At 48.0% G+C, this 27,655-nt stretch overlaps 1 protein-coding gene across 1 annotated transcript in view; it reads right to left on the reverse strand.

The window, feature by feature from the left end:
• Positions 1-428: 428 nt before the first annotated feature.
• HS6ST2 (heparan sulfate 6-O-sulfotransferase 2) overlaps positions 429-27,655 on the reverse strand; it is a 130,290-nt gene continuing 103,063 nt past the window's right edge. The window contains exon 2 of the mRNA XM_065643354.1: positions 429-1,712. Within this exon, the coding sequence (XP_065499426.1) occupies positions 1,010-1,712 (703 nt within the window). The 3' untranslated portion in view covers positions 429-1,009. The remainder of the gene's footprint in view (positions 1,713-27,655) is intronic.

Here is a 27,655-nt window from a genome sequence, read left to right on the forward strand (position 1 = left end):
TTCATAATATTGCTGGAATCAGAGAGTTTTATGACTTTTTAAAGACACTACACAAATAGCCGCAACATAATTTCATCTAGTTTATACCACCGATTATTAAGGAATGATAAATTCAGTGTTATGTATTCTAATGGGTAAGAAAGACTTAAAATTAGACACTGTCACGAGATTATAATTTGGAAAATGCTTTATGAAACATGAAGATGTGCTATAAATTTTCCAGAATGGTTTAAATCATACTACCCTGAAAAATTCCGGAAACAGTGTCTTTAACATTGGCATTCAGTTCAGAAAATTATGTATGTCTTTTTTTTTTTTTTTTTAAATATGAGATAGATCAAGCTTAAAACTCTAAACAGCAGTAGGTAGAAAAAAGTTTAAAATTTTAGATATTTATATAACTAGAGAAATTACTTCTATTCCTTTTAAAAGCCAATATTATACATAAAACTAGTCAATATTTTTCTAGATCTCTTTTGTTCTCTTCATCGTCCATTCATTAACTTGGTAAATATAATAAGCAGTTGGTGCCCTTAAAAACACATTATTAAAATAAAATTAAGATAAAATCAAAGGGAAAAGGTTTTGCTCATATACTGTATTGTGAGAGTATGCTAAATGCTCGTTATTAGGAAATGAGTTTGCTTCCCAGATAGATTTCAGCCGAGCATCATAAACGTTTTCCAGCATCCCATTTTGTACTCATAACTAATTTAAGGATTTTTTTTTTTCTTTTAAATAAACGTCCAAGCAACCATTTCCGATGAGCCTACTTGGCTCCTGTATTTCATAAATAATCCAACAAACCTAAAAAGGACAATTTAATTACACGCTAAGATTAAGTGTTCCGCGTACAGTACAACATTTACTGCAAAGGCAACTGCAAAGGCAACATTTTAACCTCTTTTTGCTCCGAACCCTTGAGAAGCGTGATCTGTTCGGACCCCTCCGTCGTCTCCCATTCATGGGTTGGGTTCTGCTTGGCTGCGGGTGTCCGGCGGGTCCCCCACTACCGCCGCCACCGCTCCACGTTCCCCGTGTAGTCAGTGCTGGAGCTGTTGTCTCCCCGCTCCCTCAGACGCGCTTGCTTCGCCCGCAGGATCTTGCGCTGCTCCTGGCGTTTCCGCCGCGCTTCCTGGTGCTCCTTCTGCCGCATGTACTGGTACCGCTGCAAAAACAGGTCTTTTGCATAATCGTACAACTCCATGTCTAAAAAATTGAGGGCCTCGATGCGCTGCTGAGTCTGCTGGTCTATCTCCACGCTGGAGGCCCTTGTGCTATTGTACTGCGTGAACGGGGAGATGAAGTTCATGTTGAAAGTCTTCTCAAAGAGATACTGAGTCTTCCGCTGAAATTCGGTCAGGCCGAAGAAGGCCATCCGCTTCAGGTTCTCCTTGGCACTGTCTAGGAGAACCTTATTTCTCTGCTCCTCGGGCATGACCGACAGGTTGTAGCATCCCACCAGGCTGAGGTCGGACAACATGCGGACCTGGCGGTTGTTGGCGAGGTTGTAGGGGCAATCCATGAACTCCTGCAGAGAACAACCTGACCAGTCGTCCCCCGCGTAGCAGCTGGGCAGCTCCTCGGTGGTTGGGGACCGGCCGTCGCAAACGTGCAGGGACGCCTTCCACGTCGCTCCTCGCTGGACGTGTCGCCATTCGCTCAGGTATCGGGAGACGGGGTCACGCAGGATGGTGATGTAGTAGAAATTCCTGTCGAGGGGAGAGGAAGGCAGAGCGTTTAGTCCCGCGTGTCTCCAGCACACAGTGCATTAACGTTCAAAATCAATAGAAACTTGAAGATGCACTTAAGAGGCTTTCAGGAGCCCTGCTGCAGAGTGCTGCTCTGCATGCTCTCCTCTCTGGGGTGAAGGATGGCTCAACAAACTCCCTGGGGGCAGCAGGATGGTTATATCTACCTGCACGTATCTGGCTTAACGAGTTTTGCCTCTACAGAGGTGGAAGGGAACCCCACGTTCCCCTCTGCGTAGTTGCACATGTGGCTACATGGTCCTGCCGGGTGCCTCAACTGATGCTCTCCCCAGATCTTGGGAGAATAATCAAAATATCTGGCAGGATGGAAGCCTCAGCCCAAGGAGGGTATAGTAGCTCTAGCTTTTTTATTTTCCTTGTACAACAAGGAAACACTTTTCCTGGTGAGCAGCTGTGGGTCTCAGCTGCGTGAGCCCCAGCGCAGCGTTACAGCTATAAGGAAGACATTTCCTTTTGCAGGCCAGATACACGGGATGTACCTAGAAGCCCCAACCTATTTGCACTGAAAAAAGGCCCTTGCAAATCCTGTATTATCCTCCTGCCTTCACCTGATACAGCACTGCAATGACGAGAGAGGAGAGATAAGTGAAAAACAGGAAATTAAAGGACGCATCACAGCTTTTTGTAAGAGAAAACATTTCCAAGGGAGGTGCTGGCTCTGGTTTGGAGCAACAGGAGGGTGGCACACGTGGGAGACGAGCTGTTGCAGGGAAACCCGTCAGGCTGCCAGCTGGAAAAGCTGCAAGTTCAACCTTCTGTGTACCATTAAGAGATGACTCTGGGTCACACATTAATGTCCTCGGTCAAACACTATGTTTCCTACTGTCAGCAGTCTGAAGCCATATACACCAAGCTCTTCACACCTCCTTTAATATGACCACAACCTCGGCAATGATGCTGGAGGTACACTGTCAGGATAACAGCAACCTGCTTAAGGAAATCGACTTAAAGTAGCTCAATAAGCAAATTCTCCTGCCGGGGAAGGCCACTCCTCCAGGATGAGGACACCAAGGAACGTGTGCCTGGGAGCCCTGAGCCCCCAGGGTGCGATTGCCATGTCCCCGGTGCTGTGTAAGGAGGAGAAAGGACATTTATTTGCTTTCTTGAATTGCAGCACGACTGGCCACCCCACAGCCAGTCTTTTGTTCCCTATCACTTCCTTTGGCAAAAAAGCCACTAGATGTCAATGTTTTACAGAAAATTGTCTCTGGGTGGACTAAAAAGCGAATCACGAGCACCGAAAGCATCCAACAGCACATGGTAAAGGAAACCTGGACAGTCGCCATTCCCCTTCCCATTTAGAGCATCCAAGCTCATAAATAATTAAATAATTAGAAAGTACAATAAACTTGCAAAACCAAATACAGCCAAGGAGCCCAGTACAGCATCAGTGGCACCTCATGCTCGGAGAGCCGGGACACGGCAACTGGCACCATCGCTGTCCCCAGGCTCGCCCCGGTGCCGCTCCCCAGCTCGGAGGGCTTTGGCCGCAGGTGCACACAGGTGACGGGCGCCAAAGTCCACACTGTGACTCCGAGGAAGGTACTTTTCTCCAAAAGCGTCATTAAATGACTTCACTGTGAAAGCTGGGTTTAAGAGGGAGCAAAGACAAAGCTGACTTTCATGTCACAGACCCGGAGCAGCAGCCACCAACCCCATGTTGTCCCTTGCAAAGGCAGAAAGAGTTTCACTCTGTGTCATCTCAGCAGGTCTCTGGTTGTGCTGGAGAACCCAACAGGGAAAAGGCCTTTTTCCATGAGCACTCTCACCCCAACCAGCCACTCCGACCAGCAGGAGCTGACCCTGGTCACTCTTGTACACCAGGCTCCTTTGATGCAGCAACGACACAGCCTTGTGCGGGTCCTCGACATGGGGAAACGGAGCATCTCCGGGGCAAACTCCATCCCCTTCTTTAACTCCTGCCAGCACTCTTCACCCTTGGGTCTCGTTTATTGGGACAGTGAGCTAAAATAATGACCTGATCCTCAAGCAATAACTACTTAGTGCCATGTAGCACTAACCTCTGTGCTAATTATAGCAACTAACATACACCAACAAACCGCTCTAATGGAGGAGGCACCAGCAAAGCTCCGCTTACCCCAGAGCACCTTGTACGACGTGGCCCGTCAGCAGTTCGGCAAGGCTGGGAGGGGAGCGGGGCATGCGGGGGCTGCAGGCTAAGGGACAAGGCCAACAAAACCATATGCTATAGGGTCATCACAGCAATCGATGGGGAGTTAATGCAAGAAGGGAAACAAATCCTGAGCCAAGATCGATACAGCGAGCACTTTATCATAGCTCAAGCTCTTCAGCTGCTCTCCCTTTGTGCTTTTTGGTCTCAGGCAGTGACAAAGCGCCTCCCTCCCTTGGCTGCTGTTGTAAAAAACAAAAGAATGAATAAAAACTTGTACGTTGTCAGAAGAAACTTCGTTGTAATGGATCGCTATCACCACAGGTGGCCGGCGGCCTCATCTGGGCAGATATCTCCATCAGCGGCTGTCAGGGGAAAACGCCATAGTCGAGGGAGACGGGGGAGAAGAGGCTGAATAAAGATGCTCACTGGGCTCTGCCGTGTGTGCGGAGGTGTCTGGGCTCCCTCCAGCACCCCGCGCTCAGGCAGCCAGGCCATCGGCAGGGATGCGTATGGGATGCCCTAGATGGAGCCTGTCTCCTACCTGGCCTGAGCACGGCTCCCTGTGAACAGGCTTGTGTCTGTTATTTTTACCATGTTGTTATTTCCCAGATGAAACCTGCTTTCAAGACACGACTTACAGAGAGACGCTTTGTCAGCTGCTGGGCCAATCTCAGTTATTTTGCGCACTTCTCCCCTTCTTAAGTTTCCCTGTTAAAATTCTACAGAAAAAGGTGCCGTCCCTTTTGGGAACACTGGCTTTTGGTTTTGCCCTAAGCCATTCTCATCCAAGTTAGAAATTATGTCAGCTCCAGAAAAGCAGCCACACTGCTCTGCGTTTATCTGAGCTTCAAAAAGTCACAAAAGCTTTAATGCATCGTCAAGTCAAAGCCTTGCCAGAGATGGATTCGGCCATCAGTGCTTAGAGCATCCTTCTGCTGCAACTGGAAGACTCAAAGTTTTGCAATTATTTTTAGCTCTGTACATAACTGCTTGTTCTTTCTGCTGCCTTAACAAGGGGGTGTTGAGCTCTTCCCTATTCCTTGAAGCTTGTGCTTCGGAGCCCGAGATAACATGTTTGCAGGTAGAGCTCAAACTTTACCGTGAATCATCCCTCTGACTTAAGGAGCTGCACTCATCAGAAACGCAGGTTTTCTAATAAAATTGAGCTGGATGCCTATGAAGCAGAGAACAAAAGGAGCTTGTGGGCAACTCAGAAAGTAGGTTGACCCTGGAGCCATCAGGAATGTGAGATGCTGTGACAGTCACTTGCTTTCGGTATCTCCCTGCACACAGCTATTCCCTGAGGAATACAGGGACCAAACAGTCTCATGACGTTGAGTTTGCTCCACATGCTGCATCACCCGCTCTGCTTGTCACACCACTGCGAGGTCTAAGCAAGAGGATTTTTGGGAGTTGTGAATTATTTGCACACAATCCATTACCGCAGAGTTGCTCAGGAAAGGTCAGAGGATCCCGTCAGACAAATGCCCAGCTAACAGCTTGAATTGTCCACTGGGGAGTGAAATGTAGGCTTTCTTGGTGCTCTGATGCTTCTGCCCGAGGGTGGGACAAGGAAAATGGCAGAGACAGGCAGGGTGATGTGCGGGAAGCCTAGGATGCAGAGAGGAGGAGAGATGTGCTCGGCCTCCCCAGAGCCGCAGCAACGCCAGCCCTCACGCTGCATCCTCCCGGCACGCCAGCTGCCACAGGTCCCTGTGTACCTGTGGTGCCAGAAAACCCATATTTCACCCAAAGGCTGAACTGCAGCTCCCTCTGACTGACCCAGCACAGGCAGCACCTCTGGGGTGGTGGTGCTGCCACGCAAATGCCCCATGGATGGTCCCGGGGCACTTTAATAACCAGCATGGTCACGAAGATGCTCTCGCCTCCTCCTCCTGCGCAAGTGCTGCTGCCCCATGTCAGCATCCCTGAGACCCCACACGGGAGCAACGCGTTCCAGGCTGGAGGGACAGCGCAAGTCCCTGCCTGACATTTTTGCTGAGATGACTTTTGCTAAGATGTTTTTTGTTGAAAAGGACCAAGAAATGTGTGCTGCCAGTGGACAGACCTGCTTTCAGCTGTCCGGTTCCTCAGTCCAGAGCAGCTCCCTCTCTCCTTCCCACACAGCCCCTGGAGAAAATACAAAGCAAACTGAAACCTCAAAGACCTCTGTGAATTTCTCTGAGGGGTTTATTTAGACTGAGCCATCTGCTCACTTTGAAGAATAATTCTGTGGTCACACAGCGCATCTGTGCCAGCCTCTTCCCCACCTCTGCCCAGCACAGGGGCTGAATAAGAATTCTTTTTTCCAGTCTAATGATTTTTTTAAAAAGCACCCTTGTAGCAAGCCTCTAAATGCAACATTAAAGAAAAAAAAGAAATGGAAGTCAAAGTGAGGAGGTGTGAAACCCCAGGGGATGACAGCACTGGGTAAAGCCAGAGACTTCAGGGCCCAGAGAAGCTGCCAGGAAAAGGGATATCCAGCTACGCACGCCGCGGTGCTCAGGAGGCTCCTTGTGTGCGGAGCTGCTCTGCTGAAATGAGGTGAGGAAGAAGCGACTTTGCTTGAGCATCAAAATGGGTCAGAACCTCCTAAAATAAGAGCACATCCCATCCCAACCCCACTGCCCCAGTTGCGCAAAGCAGGACTGCAAAGCAGCAACAATCCGGGCGATGCAGAGAGAAAGCGGTTATGGCCAAACCTGTGGATGGAGAGCGGGGGGAAGGCTTGCAGCTCCCTTCCCTCCCTCTTTGCTGTGCCACAAGTGACCTGGCAAAACGGACCAGCAGCAGCTGAGCACGCACCCTCAGGGCCTGAGAGCAGCGGGCTGCGCGCTGGCAGCAAAGGGCTCACCAGAGAACTCTTGTCTAGGTGCTTTAACTCCTGCACTTGCTCCCAGGGCACCTTAACCCCCATGGAGAAGCTCTGAAGAACTGTCGCGTGGTCCCAACGAGTGCCATGTCCATGGGGACCACAACCAGGGCTGGCTTCAGCTCAGCACGTCTCAGCCCCTTCGGGTCAAAACTCCCGCTGGTGCCGAGGCCGGGGAGTATCGATCCCTGCCAGAGGACAGGGGCTGCCACGCTGTTTAATGGCTTGCTGAGGTAGGGGAAGGCTGGAGGTCAGACACCGGCAGCTGCCAGGCCTTCAGCCTGGAAACCTGAGCCTGGCTTGATGGAGCGATGAGGTAAGGAGCTGGAGAGGGGAGCTGAAAGCTAAACATCCACTCACCATTACATCCATTAGTGTATGGATCAGGAGGTGAGGGACCGAGTGACCTTTTCCCATTTCTGCTGAGAAATGGGGCTGTAACAAGAAGGGCTTTGTAGGCTACGGAGGGTGAGAAACCTACAGCCTTTGCACAGGGAGTGCCGCAGCCCTGGGAACACACCGACCTCCCGCTCCGACTGTGCCTGGGGCAAACTAACCCAGGAAAACACAGCTACAGCACAGGCTGGGGAAGCAGAGCTGTGATTTCCAGGGATCGTACTGGGGCAGTCCCATTCTCCCAGTAAAATTAAGGCTATCCTTTAAGCTAGCTCGAGCATGCCCGTTTGCACTTAGGTCAAGCTCATCCAGATGGCAAGCCTGGCTGGGATGGTTTGGAGACGCAGACAAGTTTGTGCAATGAATGGGAAGCCATTTTACACAAGTGTCTCCATCTCCATGGGTGGAGATGGAAGAGGAACAAAGATCTGGGAATGTTTCCTATTCTGAGGGATTTTTTTTTTTCCCCCAACCTAAGGACTTTGTGGTACACGAACAGGGCAGTGCAAAAAAACCAAGTTATGCTCCAGGCGAAGACAGATATTTTGAAAGGCAAGTTCCCTCTGGAGGGGTGGGGGCAAAGGAACAGATCACACAGGTAACACACGCAGCAGAAAAGCAAATAAAATGAAATACCCTGCAGAAGAGATTCTGCACTTGATGCAAAGGATTAAGGACCGAGCTACTGAAAAAAGAAAAATCATCACAGGCTTGGTGCTTCGACACCAGAAACAATGCACAATCACCAAAACCAGCAAGCAGCAGCAGGACAATCAGTGTCCTTCCCACCCTCTCCATAAACTGCTCATCCCTCTGAATAAAAATCCAGAGAGCTCATCTATAAAAGAACAGTCACATACTCATTCTTTCACAAGCTGAGCAATTTGGGGGTTTTTTTGAGATGTTAACTTCTCTCACACAGCTGATACGACCAGAGGAAGATGCCTCTGCACAGTGGCCCCATGCACGGGTCCAAGATCCCATCCCCTTATCTGCCACTCCCAGCCATGAGCTGACACTGCTGCAGGCTGGCTCCTCCGCTCCTCCTTCGCCCCACAGAACATCTCCACTCGGGATAATTTGACAGCAAAGTCGCGGACAATGATGGAAGGTCAGGAACACCAACAGCACGAGTCTCACATTTCTTGCTCTGCTCTTAGAAACCCTCCCCATGTGGCTCCAAAGGTGCTGATAGATTTTAACCTTCTGCAGAGGGTCTCCCCACCGATCAATCACGCCCAACGCATCTCTATGAGAAGTCAAACTCAATTATGCCACGTCAGGCGCCGAGAGTGCTTCGCTCCCAGTAGGTGAGGTTAATTCCCATCAAGAGTGGCCCACTGAGAATTTGATTTGCTAATACTGCAAATTGTTCCTCCAAGAGAAATACCCCCGCTGCCTTTTTGTTGGAGGCAGGCATCTGTTTGGAGATTGCTCCGAGAGCAGCAAAATGTTCATTTAATACTGTGACTCATCCTGATTCTTAACGAACTTTGTCACCTAGAGACATGATTAAAAGGACAGGGGTGAGCATCCTGGTGACAGCCTCTCCTGCCTCAGCCACGCACGCTTGGAAACACCCCCAAAATGGGAATACTTCTTTCCTGCCGAGAGGTGCTCCTGCAACACAGCTCGCAGAGATGAGGCCAAAATACTTGGCAAGCAAACTGATGCAGCACTGGTATTCAAATGTTTGTATCTACACCAGATCGGTCCCAGATGCTTCCCATCAGTGATGTGGATGGCAACGGCAGCAGTCGAGAAGCATCAGCCGGGGCTTCCTGCAGCGCTCCTCTCCGCTCCCAGCCCTGCAGACAAGAGCAACGGGCCCGTCTCTCAGCAGCAGAGGAGCAAGGGAGGCTGTTGTGCTCCCCGGGGAGCTTCAAGGAGAAGATCTCAAGCCCCGTGTCCCATGGAGGCTGCGTGGCTGCCTTCGTGTCCAGATCTGCAGCCCGGCTGCCCACACCAGGTCCACCCCGTCTGTGGTCGCAGCGATTGCAAGGAGGTGAGCACAGAGCAGGGTTATCGGAGCAGGTCTGCTCCTCTCCTCTCCCCAGTGACCAAATACAGCACCTTCCAAGCAAACAGACCCCGGGCTGGGTCCTACTTGTTCCTATGAGACCTTTTCTCATTCAGTTTCAGCCTAGACATGAGGAAGAAATTCTCTACCATTGTAGAGGTATTGTAGGGCGGTGAGAGCCTGGCCCAGGTTGCCCAGAGAGGTGGTGGATGCCCCATCCCTGGAGACATCCCAGGCCAGGCTGGACGGGGCTCTGAGCAACCTGAGCTGGTGCAGATGTCCCTGCTCATGGCAGGGGGGGCACTGGGGGAGCTTTGAAGGTCCCTTCCAACCCAAACTATTCTATGATTCTATGATAATCATGCAACTTCCAGCTCCACCTCATCCAAAATGAAAAGTACAGCAAAATCTAGATGAACAAAGGACTTCTTAATTAAAGAAGTGAAGTATAAGGATTATGGGGAGGCAGAGAAGAAGGAGAGGGAACAAACACTGATTTTCTCTGCAGCAGCCTGCAAAACCACAAACACGTGGACTATATTCCTGTACTCCAGGTCTCAGGGTGGCACAGGAGAATTGTGCATTAGCTCTGAACAAGGGCCCGGGAGGAAAGGAGATAAGTATTTCAGAACTGTGAATTAAAGCCGTTAGCAAATGTAAATTTACATTTCCTCTAAGCAATCATTATGTTTTCACTTCTATCAACACCCAATGAATCACAGAGATGTTTTGTCTAGAAACACTAATGGTGGGGGTAGGGAGCCAGCAGCCTACCCACAGTAACCGCGGCAGGAGAAAAGTGCCAGAGGAACCCATAAAAAGGAGCTGGATTTTGCAAGAATGGCAATTACACCAGACCATCATTGCCCATGAAATTATCAAATAGGAAAGATCTGTAAAAAATAAGCATTTCAGGCACAGAAGGCAGCAGCGATTTAAAACTTTGCAGCTCAAGGTACGTGTTCATATATGTGCAGGCATGGCGCATGCACACAAAGATAATGAAAATAAGGCTTTAAATAAGTAAAAAATATGCAGCCTCACACACGCACATGCTCCCAGCGGCCCTCACGCACAAACTAATTGTCCGCAGCATCGCCTGCAGAGGGGAGAGCTGCCCTGCGGATTTGCCAGAGTGGTATTAATTTCATAATTGCCTGTATTATTAAGATCTCTGCAGGATACCATTGCTCACAACCAATTCAGCAAGAACGGTGGCCTTTTTACTACTTTTTTTTTTTTTTCTTTTTGTGGTGCGTAAAAAGAGAAGCAGGTTTCCATTTTTAGACTCAGCAAACAGAAGAGTGACTCAGCCACTGGAGTCAGTCCCGAATCCACCGCCTCCATCCTGGAGACTGGCACAGGAAAAGGTGGAAGCGCCAGGCAGAGGGGCCAAGACCCATCCCACCCACCCGACCTGCTGAGTAAAGGACTGAACTGCCCTTTGGAAACACCCATCTCCCACCATGACCTGCCCAGAACAGCAGAGCTTCCCACCTCGTTAGCTTAATTGTATGACATAGGCAACTGGATGGAGGGCAGCAGTGGTGTCAAGACCCCCCGAGCTGCCCATGGTGGGTAAAACTGAAGGAGAGAGAAGGTGGCAGAGGAGCATCAGCATAAGAGCATGCCATGCTTCCTTCTTGCTGGGTCATAGAGTTATAGAACAGTTTGGGTTGGAAGGGACCTTCAAAGCCCATCTAGTCCAACCCCTGCCCTGAGCAGGGACATCTTCACCCAGACCAGGTTGCTCAGAGCCCTGTCCAGCCTGGCCTGGGATGTCTCCAGGGATGGTTCATCCACCACCACCATCTCTCTGGGCAACCTGGGCCAGTGTTTCACCACCTTAATTGTAAACAATTTCTTCCTCATGTCCAGCTTGAATCTCTCATCTTATTAGCTTAAAAACATTATTCCTTGTCCTGGATAACGAGCTGCAGTACGGGTGATGCTGGATTTGTGACACTGGATTTGTGACACTGGCCTCGGCAGCACACAAGGGCTGGCCTTGGGAAAGTGCTTTTCTTGCTAAAAGTGATTATCCCTCACAAAACAGGATGCAGAGCTGATCTCGCCCTCAATACACACCAGGAAAAACTCAAGGTGTGAGTGATGTCTTTTGAAAAACCAAGCTCTAAAGCCCACAGAAAGTACCTTCCTACTCCCAGCACAAGGAACTGTCCCTGTCCCCAGGAGGTCCCATCTCCCTGAGCCACGGCATGCAGCATCCTCCAGACACGATACAGCGCCTCCCCGTTCACAGAGCTCTTATGGATTCATTAAAAAGCATGGCAGACCTCCCAAAGCTAAAAGGAGGCCACTGCAAAAGAGTCGGCGAAAAACCACAGGATGTTGCTATAAATCAAATCTTTACAGCAGGATTCATCCTATCTAAATGCCGTTGCAGGAATTGGTTTCAACTTGTAACTGGTATTTCTGTGGTGGAGGAGATGGAGGTTTGCAAAGCCTACACTCCATAAGCGGCGGTTTACAGAGAGGGAATAGTGGCAGTTTTTCATTTTCCAGAGTCCACTCACCCTTCCAAGAATCTTAATGCCTCATTGATTCATAATACAGTACATAAAGATTTCATTTTTTCTTACACACAATGATATATTATGAAGGCAATCTATTTTGCCACTGAAAAGTTTGCTTAGTAGAAAAATTTGGAGTTTTGACATTCAGGAAATTACAGTCATCTGTAAAGCACGATTGATATGCCAAGGCTAACATTTTCACTGCACTTATGGAGGCAGAATACCTATGCTAAACTACTTATAATATTCTAAAAAAAATACTAAAAAAATCCAGGCTCTTGTTTATAAAAACCACATATTTAATATTAAAGAAAAAAGCTTTATCCTCATATCCATATATATCTTAGCTACGTCTTAAATGCGCTAAGCCGCACATACTCTCTGATCAGACGAAAATACTTTTAATGATTTAATAAAACCAATACTTCGGACAGGCTCTGCCGTGCCCCGCGTGTGCAAGCAGAGGCACGAGCCCAACACACGGCCGAGCAGAGCAGCACAAAAGCAGAAACGTGAGACAGGGGCTGCTGCGCTGAACCTCCCCCCGTGTCCCCCCGGGCTGGGACACCGGTCCTGCCACCCACCACCCACCCAGGGGTGCATGTGGAGCAGAACATTACTGAAGCCTGTGCACTTCACTCGCAAGTTCTGCTGCTGATACGATCCAGAAGGAAGAGGGTGCAGAGGGCTCCCCTCTCAGCTTGACACATGCATTTGTCTTTTTTAGGAATGTGTATTAGAAGTTGTGATTTGTTTTATTTCCTGAGCGCTCATTGCAATTTGCTAATCACTGCCTGAATTGTAGTAAAACACCTCCCAGTGAAAGTACGTACTATTGAAGATCCTCACCTCAACGCTGGAGAAACCCTGGACCTCTCAAGAAGATCATACGATCAGCTCCAAGAGCTCTGCATATCTGACAATGGGGAATTAACTCCAGAGAGGTATTTATAAAATCATTTGTTACTGTATCAGAGCTCAATCAATTCTCTTCAATAATACATAAAAGGAGAAGGTTTGGCTCGTGAAAAAATGTAAGGCTGATGTTAATTCCTTCACAAGCCATTTGCAGATAATCTTCCATATGCCAGTTAATATATCTCATGATAGGTTACACAAAAGTGCTTTTAAAAGCTAAAGCGAGGATATATAGCGTATAAAAAAGGCACATTAATGCACCTCGTATTTTGCTTATTATAATCACTGGGCATATAGAAATCCAAGGAAAATCCTTCCCAGGCTTTCTAAAAATTTGTCAAAGGCAGGCATCTATTGAAAATGTCTCTGAAATTTAATTAACGAACTGATACTAGTATATTCTCAGCCTACTGCTAAAAGAGGGACTGAGAAACGGACAATGTATTTACAGCAGCAACTTGCTACAATTTTAATTTCAGCTTTCATTGATTTCAGTTAGTACCATGAGACTATATAATGAAGAAATCTGTATCAATTGAAAATACCAAGTGTGCTCCTGCCCCACCAGGGTACTTCAGTAATATCACGTAATGGAAGGGGATTCTCATTTAATTGAATTGGAAATGAAACACATATTAGCTAAGAAAACTTAATCAGTGCAATAATATTAAAATGGGCCACTCAGACAAACTATACTGATTAAGTCACTTGCAAACATTTCCATAATCATCACTGAGACTTGTGGCGTTAATGATTTAAACTCACTTTTCTACTCCAGGGAACAAAACTGTAATTTCAAACCAGACAATTAGAATATTTTAAACCCTCTCTCACGCATTACAATACAGTCTCCTGGCAGAAGCACAGGACCTGGTCTTGCAAGGATGCGTCTTGAGCTCTGAGGTACAAGAAGGTCTGCATGGATGCTGGGATGTCATCAAAATGTTTGATTTAAGCCAGGACACAGCCCAAAAAGCACCTTGCTTGCTGGGGATCATGTCTGAAGTGCTCGCTGCAGTTCCTCCACAGACTTAACCTTTAATCTTGACTAGCTACTGATCGCACACACTGATGCACTGTAAAGCTCTGAGATCCAAACGTCTCCCAGCAGACCAGGATTTAAAAAATCTTAGTCACATATAGTTGACATAACTGGATTTAAAATTTTCATGGAATAGCGGAATGCATTTCTGATAGAACCCCATAGATCTATTTGTTGTGTCAAAGCTCAGCTGGGAGGGGTTTTATATCAGCTAAGCAAGGCTTTGCCAACGTTACAAGATGTGCAGAATTTCCCATGTCCAGTAGCTCCACCCCATGCACTTAGCAAAAGCATATTTTACTTTGTATGAATTAGTTAGGACAACACCCTCAGAAATCCACGTTTATGGAAAATGCCTCTTACACAACCCTGAACCAACACAGGGAGGTGCCTGTTGTGTTGCGCTCTGAGGAGGACCAGCTACATGGTCCAAGTGTGTGATGCCCGGGAACCAGAGGCTGAGCTGGCAAAGCAACATCAGATGCTTTCCTGGGGTCAGGGACGGCACATCCAGCACAGATATCAGCTACGACACATGGCGCATTTATGGATTTCAGATGCCCCCTATATTGTCAATTAATACGTAGCATTACGATGTTCAAAATTCTGGTTTAGGATAGCAAAAAAACCAAATACAATTTTTGCATCTTTTCAGTGCCACAAAGCAAACTTCAGCCAAATTGGCACCTGGGCTGAGCGAGGCCACGGCGAAGGGCTTGGCAAGGAGAGGAGCCCAGCTGTCCTCTGCACCAGCCGAAGGGGCGAGGGCTGGCGCTGCTCCACAAAAACCACTCGATTCCACTGCCCACAAACAGCACCGCTTGCTTCAGCTTTTGCTCTGGTTCTCTCGCAGAGAAGGCAACATAAACATGCGTCAAGCCCTGACCTTTCTCTGGGCAGCGTCTCGCTGTGGTCCTTGAGCCCCGAGGGCTGAGCTCCCGGCACTCCCCATCCACAGCCAGCCAAGCAGACGGCACTTTGAACCCTTGGCCATGCCAGCTGGAGGAGAAGTCTCGCTTAGGTTAGCTCAGATACCCTTAGAAACAAGCTGGTTGTAGCTGAAGCCAAATCTATCCTGCTATGGCCAAGGAGAAAACCAGGAGCTCAGCCCCGGCATGACCAACCTCAAGCAAAATAAACCACGGATGGTAATAACCGTCCAGGGTTGAGACTCACAGCTCCTTCCAAAAGGATCTGCCATTGTTCCCATCCCTCCACACTCCTCCTCAAAATACATGTATAGAAAAAAAGGCAAAACACTCTCCTCTATGAGCAGTGAGAGACGGTTCAGAACAGCATCCTTCCTATCTGTGAGCATCTCTTGAATGATTTTTAGAAGACACAGTTCTACTCCTCCATGGATTATTCTGGCTAATGTGTGTGACATTTTAATTATCAAGTACAAATGTTACTGCAAGCAAGCAATGAAACAGATGGTGTCCTGAATTTTACAGTATGGCCACATTTTCCAGCTCAAATTTACAGTTCACCAACCAGCGAGCTTCAAGTCTTGCCTCTACCGCATCTCTCCTATTCATCTGAACCGTAGCAACCCTTTCAATGCTGGGAGAGCAGCTTTAGGAGTAGAAACTCAACGCAAGTTGTCCTCTTCCAAGCAAACGTACACCATGTTTCCAACGAGGAAACAAACCGGAGCACAACTTTATACACGCCAAAAGAATGGCAGGTAAGAAGCTGGAGAGCACTTGTCTTGGAAAAAGGATGAAAGGATGAAAGGTGGCTAAAGAGGAACTGCACTACTCAAGGGAGCAAAGACGTGACCTCGCTACCTTCATCTCAATGAAGGACTTAATCTGTTTGTCTCAGCAGCTTCCTCAGCAAATCCCACTCACATCAGTTATAATCCCCTAGATTTCCTCCTCCTCCCCTCTGGTGACTTCTGCAGCCCTCCCAAAGGGCCTCCCCAAAGCGAAGGGACAGGATGGGATGAGTGTCCTTTTGGGACCCATCAGTGCCAAGACCCACATCACCAGGGGATAAGAGAGGAACAAAGAAGCTCTTCTATTCATCCCTGCTGGTCTACCATCCTGCCAAAAAACCCAGTACTTATGACCAGAGTTACCCTTTCACGGATTTATTTCTGCTCTCTTATAAAAAATAAAATATAATTCAAGGAACAGGAGCCACACAGGGGAACATCATCACACATGTCACACAATGCAGAGGGGGACAGGGAGAACTTGGGGCCACCTTCAGCTGACCACCACTCCACACATGTGCTCAGACATGACTGAGCATTATCCAGTGATGGATGCAGCCACAGCTTGGAGGAGACTCAGCTCAGCCTGGGTCCCTCCTGTAGCTTGCACGGTTCTTCTGTAAACCCCATGCAGAGCCTAATGAAACAGGTGGCCACCCATCTCCTGGGTTTACAGCACTATGCCAAGTGTGCTTCTTGCTTTGAGGAGCTTATAATCCAGTTCAGACAACGCACTAGGAAACAGTGTGGGTCCAGCAGCCACTGGGGGAGAGCTGCAGCAGCATCCCCGGAGCTCAGGCAACAAGCAGGGTGAGCTTTTGGCTGTCAGTCCCTGCTCCGTGCAGCTGTGCTATGTCCCTGACGGGCTGAGGAGCAGGTCCTGTCCTTGCTGAACAGGCTCTTGATTTAACATGCTAGGGCCCAACTTAATTTTGGGGAGTTTTCTCGATACTCCACTCCATTCATCTCCACTACCACAAAGGGGAGCTGCTGTTGGGGCTTATGGCATCAGTGCTGTAATTACCACTAGGAAATGTTTTCTGGGAAGGTGTCCCAGAATATAATATGCTGAACACTTCCTCTCACTGCTCTCAGCACCAAGTAATAACCCCTTCTCTCAGAGTCAGCACCAGGCTGGCTTCCATCTAGGTCTGGGAGGATGGGCACCCCGCAGCTGCACCCCTGCCCAGGCACAGCGCTGGTAACACCCTTGTGCAGACACCTCTGGGATGTGGGACTACTCACGCAAAGCCCAGACATGGGGAGATGCTGCATGAGCTGAGGCGCAGCCCCTTCAGACCCCAAACTCTTCCCATTTTGCATTGAAACATTTCCAGGAGTGGAGCTTTGGAGGTAAGAGGAGCCAACGCCAGCTCTGCAGGCAGCCAGCAACGCTTGGCTCACCTTGCTAGCCAGAAAAGTGCTTTCCACATGAGCTTTGACTCTTGCATGCAGATTTGCTTGTTGTCACTTAATCCAGCGATGCATTGGCATCCAGAGTTGAAGATGGCGAGACCCAGGGTGGTACTCTGAGCCCACCTGTAAAACCTCTTCCTAAAGGGAGCCAAACAGGGCGCTTGCAGAGCTGGAGAGACCCAAGGGCAGAGCCTGCCCTGGAACACAGATGCCTTCACAAACACTCTCCAGTGAGCCTCTGAACACCCAAAGAAACCTGTCTGAGTATTTGGTTCCCAAGGAGAGAAGCCCAAACCCCAGCCGGTACCACCCGTGCTGGGGTACACAGCCTGGTTTGCAGCAGATCGATGCTTTCTCGTTTAAACTCAGCAAACGGGTGCTCCAGAGCAAGATGAAGTATATCACAGCGGCACAGGTTCTGCTCTCAGTCACGCCGACAGCTGGATTGCTGCGATAAATAAACCTGAAAATCAACTGTCTGAGCGACAACAGCCTCTTCCTAGGTGTCCATCTCTGGAGGGGTTAATCTAAAACAATCTAATTTCTTGCCAAATTGCACAAAATCCAATAAGCGCCAGGCAGCGGTGTCTCTTCCCATTTAGCAGATTAAGAAACTGTGCTCTACCCAATTTATCTGAACAATTCATTCTCGTGGAATTACACTGGGTTTTGAACCTGAGGCTGATACACTCTGTTATATCTGCAGGCTGAGCCATCCACCGAGGGGCTGGATCAATGCACAGCCAAATGCCAGCTGAGTGGGGTTTTCTGTCAAAGTAACCGAGCAGGGACGTGGACAAGAGCAGAGGGTGCAGAAGGGCTCACGACAGCACAGGGCTCAGGCACAGCAGCAGCATCTTTAGCTGCATCTCCGCCATCCTATCTTTAAAACAGCAGCACCCCCATAACTCATTTCAACATACTGAGACTGGGCTTCTCTTCATGTTATTTTAAACAATATGACACTTTCTTTAGACACTTAAATGCATCCTAGTCTCATCACATCAACAGAGGAAGCATATTTTTCCTGTTTATGTGAAAGGTGATATTGGATGCCTCATCCATTGAAATTGTTTGCTGACTTCCTCTCTCAACATAAATAAGGGGAAAGAAAGTCAGAGAAGATAGATTTTCAAGATGTATACATATGCATGCCCATTTTCTAACCTAGAACATTATTTAATTCTTTCATATATTCAAGTGAGAACTGCAAAAGATGGTGAAAGTAGTATCACTCATACTTCCCCAGGGCAAGGATGAGGGAGCTTTTCTTCTTAATAACATCTATATATTTAAATAATACTTGTTTGGCCAAGCCCTAGTTAATACTGGCCAACAGAGATGGGGTGAACAGCTCAAACCCCAGCTCCACAGAACAGACCTGCCTGCAGGTCCAACCCAACTAGGGCAAGACAGAGCAACAGATCTCTTACACTTGTCGATGCTTTGACCTTTTTATGGTGATTAAATGCCTTTAAATGTCTACAGTTTCCACAGGTCTGAGCATACTCTACCGAAAACACATCTCGCAGCCCATCCAGCCCTTCCCAACCCTTGGAGAACTAAGCCCAACCAACCCCTATCTGAGCTACGGTACTCAAAGGCATTGCAGAAACCTTCTGGCTTGCAAGTGATGCTAAATTCATCTGAACAGCTTTATTTATGAGTGGTGTTACATCCCGCTTCTTGAGGAGACAGATCTGCCACTAGAATTGCCTTTTCCTGCCTGCAGAAACTGTAAGTCTGCATCAGCATTACAGAATTATTTTAAAGACATTATTTAGATAGGTCTATGGTAATGTGTATGTACACCAGTCTCAGTCCCGCAGAATTTGCATAGCAGGATTTTTTTATCATGCTTCTTAAAGATTAATAATTTAAAGCAAGTTGTAACTGTGCTAAGATTTAGCCTTGTGTTTTCACCACTGCTTTATATTCTCATAAATATCCAACATTCCCAAGTATATAGGAATCTGAAACAGTATTCAAGAGGAAAAACTGCAACCAATATATCTTCCATTTATGGAATTGAATACAAGATCATATTCAAAGTGCTGCATTTACTGTCTGATTTTGAATACATAAAATATATAGCCATTACAAATTCACCTTTCATTGCAAAGCTTTGTTCCTGCAGTGACATAACTTATTGCCAGATTAGAGCCCTAAGTACAGCTAGACCATTTTTCATCTTCTCCATTCCCACAAACACGACTGGGAGAGACAGGTCGTGCTCTCTATCAAAGTTGTGCTTACCACACAGCAATATTGCAACACGTCCCATTAGAGTTATGTCTGCCGAGACGGAGAGCACAGACTTGGCTGCAGGCACCTCCTAATGGAATTACATAATTGGAGGCATGTCATCTAAATCTGAACAAATTGGATTCCCTTGTCATGCACTATTGAATCAAAACGGAGAGAACACTCCATGCTGTTATCTATGGTAAACCAATGGCGGCAAATGTGGCATCTCTAATACTTTGCTAATGTGATGTTTATTGAAAATGGGGGAGGAAAAAGAAAAAAATAAAGACAAAGGTTTCGTGTAAGGCTGTGCCAAAATCATGTCGCATGCAAAAATGAGCTCATCTGAGTTTGGTTTCAGGCTGGGAATCATGTTAACGGTAAAGGACGGCTGAGATGTTAAGAAGATGTAACAGCAGAACTATGTGAAGCTGGTTGTCTGTGGCAGCCAGGGAAGCGAAGATGAGGACTTCAGCCAGGCCCTTCCACCAGTAATGGAAGGGTGGGAGCGATGTCATCTCACCACCAACTCCTCAGCTGCTCCTGCACTGAGCTCCTGGGGACAACCACACACAGAACGCGATAAACATGGTGGGAACGGGGCACATTCCCACGGCAGGGAAAGAAGCAATGACAGGAGAGCCCATGCTCTAAGACTATCCCACTGCTTCTGCAAGACCACCACATGATCCTGCTTTGATGGCTCATCTAGTCCAAAATATTGCACCATCTGGAAGAAGTGACACCCACAAAGTGTTTTCTCAGCCCCCCGCTCGCTGTTGGTCCCTCTCCTGCCCAGTCTCTGGTGGTTCAGCCGCATTAACATTCACATCTTGCAGCCAAATTCTCCAGCCTTTGTAATTCATAAGCATGCCCTGATTTTCGTTTACAAGTATATCAACTTTAATTCGGAATTACTGAAGGAATCATAACTAGGGAGCAATAACTTTAAGTGCATTGAACTGCGCGTTCAGGGAAAATTTTCACTGAGCGCTCGGCTCGACCTCCAGCTCTGCACATATGAAAGAACAGAGCATTAATTACATTACCAGAATCACTAATCAGCTTGTTGCATCTTTACATTTCATCAGCTAACTGCTGGTGCAAAATGAGAGGCTTTTTTTCCTTTAATTTGGCTCTTCAAGCCTCATCAGGATATTTCCATGTGCACATGGAATGCGTTCATTAACAAACACAACAAGAAAAAGGAAACAGAAAAAAAAAAAAAAGAAGAATTCTGATGCCTTACAGAATTGGTGGTTCTCCTAGTAAATTAATTGTGGGACAACTCGGGTTCCCCCCATCCAGACGGGGCCATTTGGGTGTCTGACGGATGGAGTCAGGTCATCCGAGGCAGCAGCGTTCAATGAGGAGGGGAACAGAGCATCGCGCCCACGGCCCAGCCCAAGGCACGCAGGGCTTCAGGCGACTGGCTGGCGCTTTGCAACAGCAAGAAGGGATTATCTGCAACCAGACTCCAACGTGGCCACTGCACTGCAGAAATTCGGTTTTCAGAGTGACACCTGCATGCTGTACCATAATGCCAAGAGCTCTTGGCTGCCTCTGCCCCCACCTCCCGCAGCATGGCATCTATGCAGTAGATGTGCCAAACGCCTGTTTATGTTCGGTGTGAAGGAGAAACGCTGTCAAATCACCAAATTACCTCAAGTTGTGAGAGCACGCCACAGGGGGAAAAGTGTTAACTACCTACTCAGCCTCTGCCTGTAGATCAACACTGAGAGGAACCAGCTAAATATTTACTTTGCGCTCCCGGGTTTGAGCATTTTCCCCGGGGTCGCAGTACAGGATCACACAGCAGCTCCAAAAATGTGCAGTCCTGGCTCTGCAGCTCCTTGCAGGAGTGACCCTAAAAAAGTTGTATCCCCAGAATCCATAAGGCTGTCCAATTGCCAGCTAGCCTGAAAGGCCCTTAATCCTTGGGGTTGCCCAGCACCGTGTTTTGAGCCAAATGGGTTTCTTCTGCCCCATAGATGGGAGCAATGTCACCTCCCCACCAACTCCTCAGCTGCTTCTGCACTGAGCTCCTGTGGACAATCACACCATGGAAACCGATAAACATGGTGGGAACGGGGCAGATTCCCATGGTAGGTAAAGAAGCAATGACAGAAGAGCTTATGCTCCAACTGGGACTGTCCCACTGCTTCTTCAAGACCACCACGTGATCCTGCTGTGGTAGCTCATCCAGTCCAAAATACTGCAATAACACTTAGTGACATTTCTAGATCTAAAGAGAGGGACAGGGAAAAGGAAAACCACCCACCAGCTCAGGATTTTGCAAGAGCTGGCAATGCCTGGCACATCTTACATCTAAAGATTGCTGAATTACACTGAGGCTACTTGATCTCTAAGCATCTTTGGGATTAAAGCTGATTATCTCCAACAGGAGCCCTGGCTGTGGGAATCACCCACCCCAGCACTGCCCTGCTCAAACTCCCTGCTTATTTGGCTCAAGTCTTGGATGCTGTTGCTAAAAAAATGGCAAAGGATATTCACCTGCTGCTATCAGGCTCAGAGTATCACAGTGGAGTCAACTGACCACAGCATAAACAAAACCAAATGGGATTACTGACTGCGGCATGCCCAATTCTTTTACCAAACCATCTTTTGTTAATCTGCAGCTTCAGCCTTTTCTGCCACCAAGTTGTGACCCTCCTCCCCAGGTGCTCATCTCCACAGAGACAAGTTCTCCTCCTTGATGGCAGCTCTTTGCTCTAATTGACCAAAGAGATCCTCTTAAGTGACCGTAGCGTACGCACAAGACCAAAAAGACAGCCTAAATTACATGACACATCCTCACATCTTCAAGTCAAGCACCAGCCTGTCTTCAAACCTTAGCACATCTGGTTGCACAAATGACCTCAACCATGCTGCTAAGGACGAGTCTTTCCAGGCCTAATATTGAGTGACACAACTGATGCCACCAGACAACGCGTGCTCAACGCAGCAGACAGGCTGCTGTTTTGGCTAACAAACCAAGGACTGAGCCAGGGACGTCCCAGATGGGCAACAACATATTCGCTCTTTGCATCAGAGCAGGAAACTGGGGCTGATGAAGACTTTTTATGTGACACAGCTTAGACGGAGCCAGGACAAACATCTCCCAGGGCAGTTATGGGGAGTCAGGGTGACTCGGTGCCTGCTGCAACAGGGTTTGCAGGGTTGTGTTGCAGAGCCCTCAAGCCACCCCAGAGCCAGCAGCCTGGGCTCACCATCAGCCATCGCTTTGCACCAACATGGACAAAGCTCCCAGAGCATCTCAGCCAGAAGTGGGGACAGGAAGGGCACGCAGGGATACTGAGCAACGGCAATGTCTTCAACACGACAGCAGGAATCAGTGCCAACATCCACACCGTCACACCAGCCATGACCCTGCACACCCACACAATGTCACTAAAATCGGTATTTTACCTCCCCGATTGTATGATGCTCCTGCTAGCAGCAACAACCACATTAACTTTGCAGGTATAATCACAACGCTCCAGGGCAGCCCCAAAATTCAGAAAACCCTACTCATCCACAAACAGAGAAGTTATGAAGCTCATTCTTGCACTCAGCCTCCTTTATGTTAGAAGTATCAGCTTGTAATTAATACACTACAATTAATTAATATCATCAATTAATGAGCATGAGCAAGGGCAGGGAGACAGGAGAACACTGGTTTTGATAGCTATGAAATGCACTAAAAAGAGCCGGTTGCGAAATGACTCCTCTCTTTCAGGAGTTTTTACTAGTTTGATTTTCAATCAAAAAAGCTCTTGTGAATATTTGAAGAAAAAGTTATTATAAAAATACAGTGAAAAAACCACTGCCCAGTGCCCTCAGTGTCACCCATTCTTTCCACTGCTGTTGGGCTTTACTGGACACCAGGGGGTCTGTGTGGAAGAGGGACAGCACGTGCTTCAATTAGTGCTCACGTCTCTTTAAAATCAACTGGCCACAAGACATAAATCCCCTGGAAAGTAGGTCCTGTCGGTACTCATGGGGATGGTTTGCTTGGAAAGGGCCATTCTGGAGTGAGGGTCCATGCACTGGTGCGATGCTGCACTGGGGAAGGAAACTCTGGGAAAAGTCCCTCAAAATCCTCACCTCACCCATGAGACCAGGGGGAACCTCATTTTCCCCCTCTCATGACCAGGACAACCCCTTTGGATGCTAATTTGGGGATGCTGGTCACCCTCAATAGAGATGCCATGGCGGGATGCACACTGGGAACCCAGACCTGAGATGGCCGGGGGGCTGGGGATGTGTGGGTTACACAGCAATAACAGCTAGTCAGCACAATAAATTAGCACCTAATTAACAGGACTGTTGGCTGCAAAACACTGAGTTAATGAAATAGAAAAAAGAAGGCAAAGAGCTGCTGCTGTAAAATAAGGAGGTTGCTTTAGAAGCTGCTGCGTCAAGAATGTGCCTTGGAAGTTGAGGGTTTAAAAGCTAAAGAAAAAGGGGGAAACTTCCCCAGTCCTTACCTAAGGTCAGGATTTGTTTTCCCAGCAGGCAGTACCCTGCAGCACTGCCAGGTGATTAAGCCCAGACTCTCCCTCTCAAGCAGAGCCAGAGGCTGTAGCATCTTGAAGTTGTATGCGAACGGACAAGGTATGCAGATAATGCAGATAATACAGTCAGGACAAATATTTATTGGGTCAGTAGTTGCTGGTGAGAAAGAGAAGCTATAAAGTGGAGATAACAAGGAATAATGCTGCCAACAATAGGCAACTGCACTAATGACTTAACAGCTCTTTGCACCTCTTCATAAAAACCTCCTAAGGGAAATCTCTTATTCAGTGCTGAGGAAACAGCGGTGTAAATCTGCTCATCGCTACACCTGACCCCCACCCGGCACTCACGGCGGCTGCCAGACCAGCTCCCTCCTCTTACTGCTCCTCTGCCCTGGTTTTGCCTCCTTTCTCCAAGCATGCTGCCCTAAATACTCTCCCCCAGGTTCATGGCAAGTCCCAGAAGCCCCGACGGAGCTTGGGGACTGTCCCAGCAGGGACATTGGGACTGGCACAGGCAGCAGGGGTGACCTGCACCCTCCCACACCAGCAACAGTCCCCCCAAGCCCAGCCAGCACTTGCCACGGGACCACACACACGAGGCAAACGCAGAATAAGCATCTCTGCTAGGTAGGAGATGCTGAGGACACAGTTAAAAAAGCAAACAAACAAACAAAAACACTACAAAAAACCCCAAGCCATTTAACTGCCTTTAATTAATATTCCAAACGATGTGCAAGCCTTTAACACACAGCAGGATCACGGTGAAAGATTTATGAGATGGGTTCACCTTTCGTGAGTGCTGCTTTGGGTTATCAGCACAAACTTATCGTCAGCCCATGTACCAGTGGAGAGCTGGAGCGAGAGGGGAAGGGTAACATCTGCACGAATATGATGTGACCTACTTTTACAGTAATTTGAATGCGTATCTGGGAAAAAAAAAACCAAACACCCTCTAAAATTTTAAGGGAAAATTATAAATCAAGGCATGACAGTAAACAAGTAATTTGTGAAGTCGCACTGTCTACTCAGTGCAAACAAGAAATTCATCAAATAATAAAATACTACTTTGGAAGAAAACAAGCACAATTATTTTATAATTATGGCTGCTCTAGTCTTCTGAGGGCAGGAAACCTTCCTACCTCCATAGAATCATAATCAAGACTCATCAAAGTCCTGTAAAAGCAAATCAATATCTGCTCTTGGCAGGACGAGTTAATTAATACCAGAGTGTTCTTCTGCATGCCTTCCTGGCTGTCAGTCTGAAGGCGGTAAGTACAGCTCTATAAAAAAAGCACTGGGCACCGCTGTGGCTATGGGGGACAAAGGATGTTGTGTCCCTGAGTGTTACCACGGGCTGTGCTCCTCTTCATAAAGGGCACAGACACCCATCAAAAACCAGTAAAATCCAATTGACTCTGCACTCCTCCAGACCCTTATCTCCATCAGACAAAAGGGTTGGGGGGGAGATGACTAGGGCAGCACCATGAAGCTTATTTTTGGGTTTACCTATCATCGCATACATGGGGAAATCAAAGCCACGTCCTTGTCACCACTACTGCACTCGCGAGCTGGAACCTGGTTACGTGTGGTTATCTGAGGCGCTGCGGCATCCCACATCAGACACGGTGTGTGAGAGCTGGTTGTTATCAGATAACGGGCTCGCACGGCCAGCAGCGGTGGGTTAATGCTCTGCCAGAGACTTTGGAGATGTTATGTCAAATATTGGCAATCAGAATGCAAGCTTTCATCTTTCCACAGCAGATTCACTGGAGCTCTATGCCATTTACTGCATGCCTCTTCCTTTTTTTTTCCTTTTATTATGAGACCTTTAAAACAAAGGTCTTGTCCGCCCTCTGTGATTAGCAAAGCTCTCGCAGCCTTCCTGAAAGAGCAGGGAAAATTACAGCCAAGAACATGACAGCAGTTAGATGCCCAGAGCAGGAAGGAGCGAGACACACTCAGCAGATTGCTTTGAAGCAAAAGCTCAGTAAAACATTAAGATTTTTAGCCTCATTTCCTAAAGAAATCAGCCTCTCATGAACACACTGTCCATCTCCTTCTCTGCCTGCCTCCCAGCCTCCTAACCATTTTTTAATCATTTCCCTTAACTGAGACTCTGCTGTCAGATTTGGGTAGAAGATAAATTAAGTGTTGCGAAGGAGCGTTAGGGAAAACACCCAGCTAGCGATGGAGAGGAGGCATTGCCACGGGCAGCCCAATGGCAGAAGTGCCTCCCGTCACCCGTGCGCAAGATGAGATGGATGACGATTTTTAGCACAGAAAGCTGGCAGATGCAGCAGGGTCAGAACACAGAGGTACCGCTCAATGGCTTTGCTGAACAGCAGTATTCACCATGTCCCAAGAGTGCCAGTGACGTTTTACAGACCTCTTGCCAAAAGGAGCTGATACGTCATCTCAAATCAGGCATAAAAATGGCAAAAAGATGCAAAAAGCCAGAAGAGTAGGAAAAGCCAGTTCTGCCATACACCACTGTTGATGTACTTTTATTGTTGTTTAATGGTTTTGTTGGATCAAGCAACAGGGAAGATCCAAGCACGCAGAGAGAACTGGCTGTTCCCATCTGTAGGAAAAGGCATCGAATACAGAGGAGCAGCTCACAACAGAAATACGTGGGCTAGGAGGGGACATGAACAGGAGGAACGGGTGAGGAAACAGGCTGTAGGGTAACTCTACCCTGCCAGGAAAGTATCTGCTGGCGCAGAGACCAAGCCATAGATGATGACATTTAGCTGGGAGAAGCAGTTTTTCCTCACCTAGTTAGCATAGACTTCACCTGTGTCAGTGTTTTACTAAGAGGATGGGGAAAGACTGCAGGCTATTAAGTTTCCACAGGACTAAGCGATATTAAAATCCACTGCTGGAGCTCAGGTAAGCAGCGGGGTAAATAAGCTGCCTGGCCTGACGCTGCTGGGTCCATTAGCCGGTGCTACCATCGTCGGAAAGCGGGGAGGAGAGCGATCCGTAGAGATGCCAGTGCTTATGAACCAGCTCTCACGTCAGCGCAGTCGGTCTCTGAGCAGACTGCTCGGTGGCGGTGCCAGATCTCTGCCCCAGCAGCAAAGCCGATGGTCAGGGAAAGGCTCCCTGGAGAGAGACTTTGTTGCTTAAATCCCGCTATCCCTCTCCTTCCATGTACCAATTCCTTTAGGGAGCATACACGAAAAAGCACTTTGCATACCCAGAGATAGGTTTCAGCTCATTTTATCCCCTTACCCGCCATTCCTTGGTGTTTGTTCTGTTCTGGGTTTTAACTAAAAATAAAAAAATAAACACAATCCCCCCAAATCTTTCAGGAAGAGCGAGGGCAGCCAGCCACCACAAGCGCCTGTGTACACAAACGTTCGCAGCCTTTCTGTTCTTTAAAGCGGCTTTGCAACACAGACAGCCGGGCTCCCCGCTGCTTTTGGCCAAGGGATGCAGCGGACATCATCGCACCACTTAGCATCTGTTAGGGACTTTGCTTCAAACGCTTGCTTGGCAGATCTGGCCGAGAGGCTCACGTTATCCAAGACAGACAAACCTAAAGAGCTTGGGCACGGTTTGGCTACCAACGGCTGAGCACCTCAGTGCAGAGCTGGCTGACCCAAGAAAGTTTGTCATTGTGTACTGTTGTCTGTCCCAAATAAACCTCTCCATGCACCCCACACCCAGCCAGGGGGTCTGGATACACCCCTTGGGGTGAGCACAAGGGGTCTCCCTGCAGGTACCTGCACCAGGAGCTCATGAGGGATAAATCACACCGTGGGCTGAGGGCTGATTTCAGAACATGCTTTGTGCATCCCTGGGTCTGCAGTGCCTCAGGAGCCAGAGACAGTGGGAAAGCTGCCCCTGTGCAGCTCCAGCCTTGTAAACAGAAACCTCCAGCCTCCTCCAGGTCAGTGCATACAGAGATGCCCATTCATTTTCAAAACCAAATTTTGCATAAGTCTACAGAGCAAAAGTGGCATTTTTTGCTTTCTGGGCAACCTCCTTATCTCTCCTTTAGTGAGACAACAGTTAGAGCAAGTTGAAGAAATGGAAAGGCACAGGGCAAGCACACT

Source organism: Caloenas nicobarica, chromosome 12 (genome assembly GCF_036013445.1).
Source record: "Caloenas nicobarica isolate bCalNic1 chromosome 12, bCalNic1.hap1, whole genome shotgun sequence".
NCBI classification, from domain to species: Eukaryota; Metazoa; Chordata; class Aves; order Columbiformes; family Columbidae; genus Caloenas; species Caloenas nicobarica.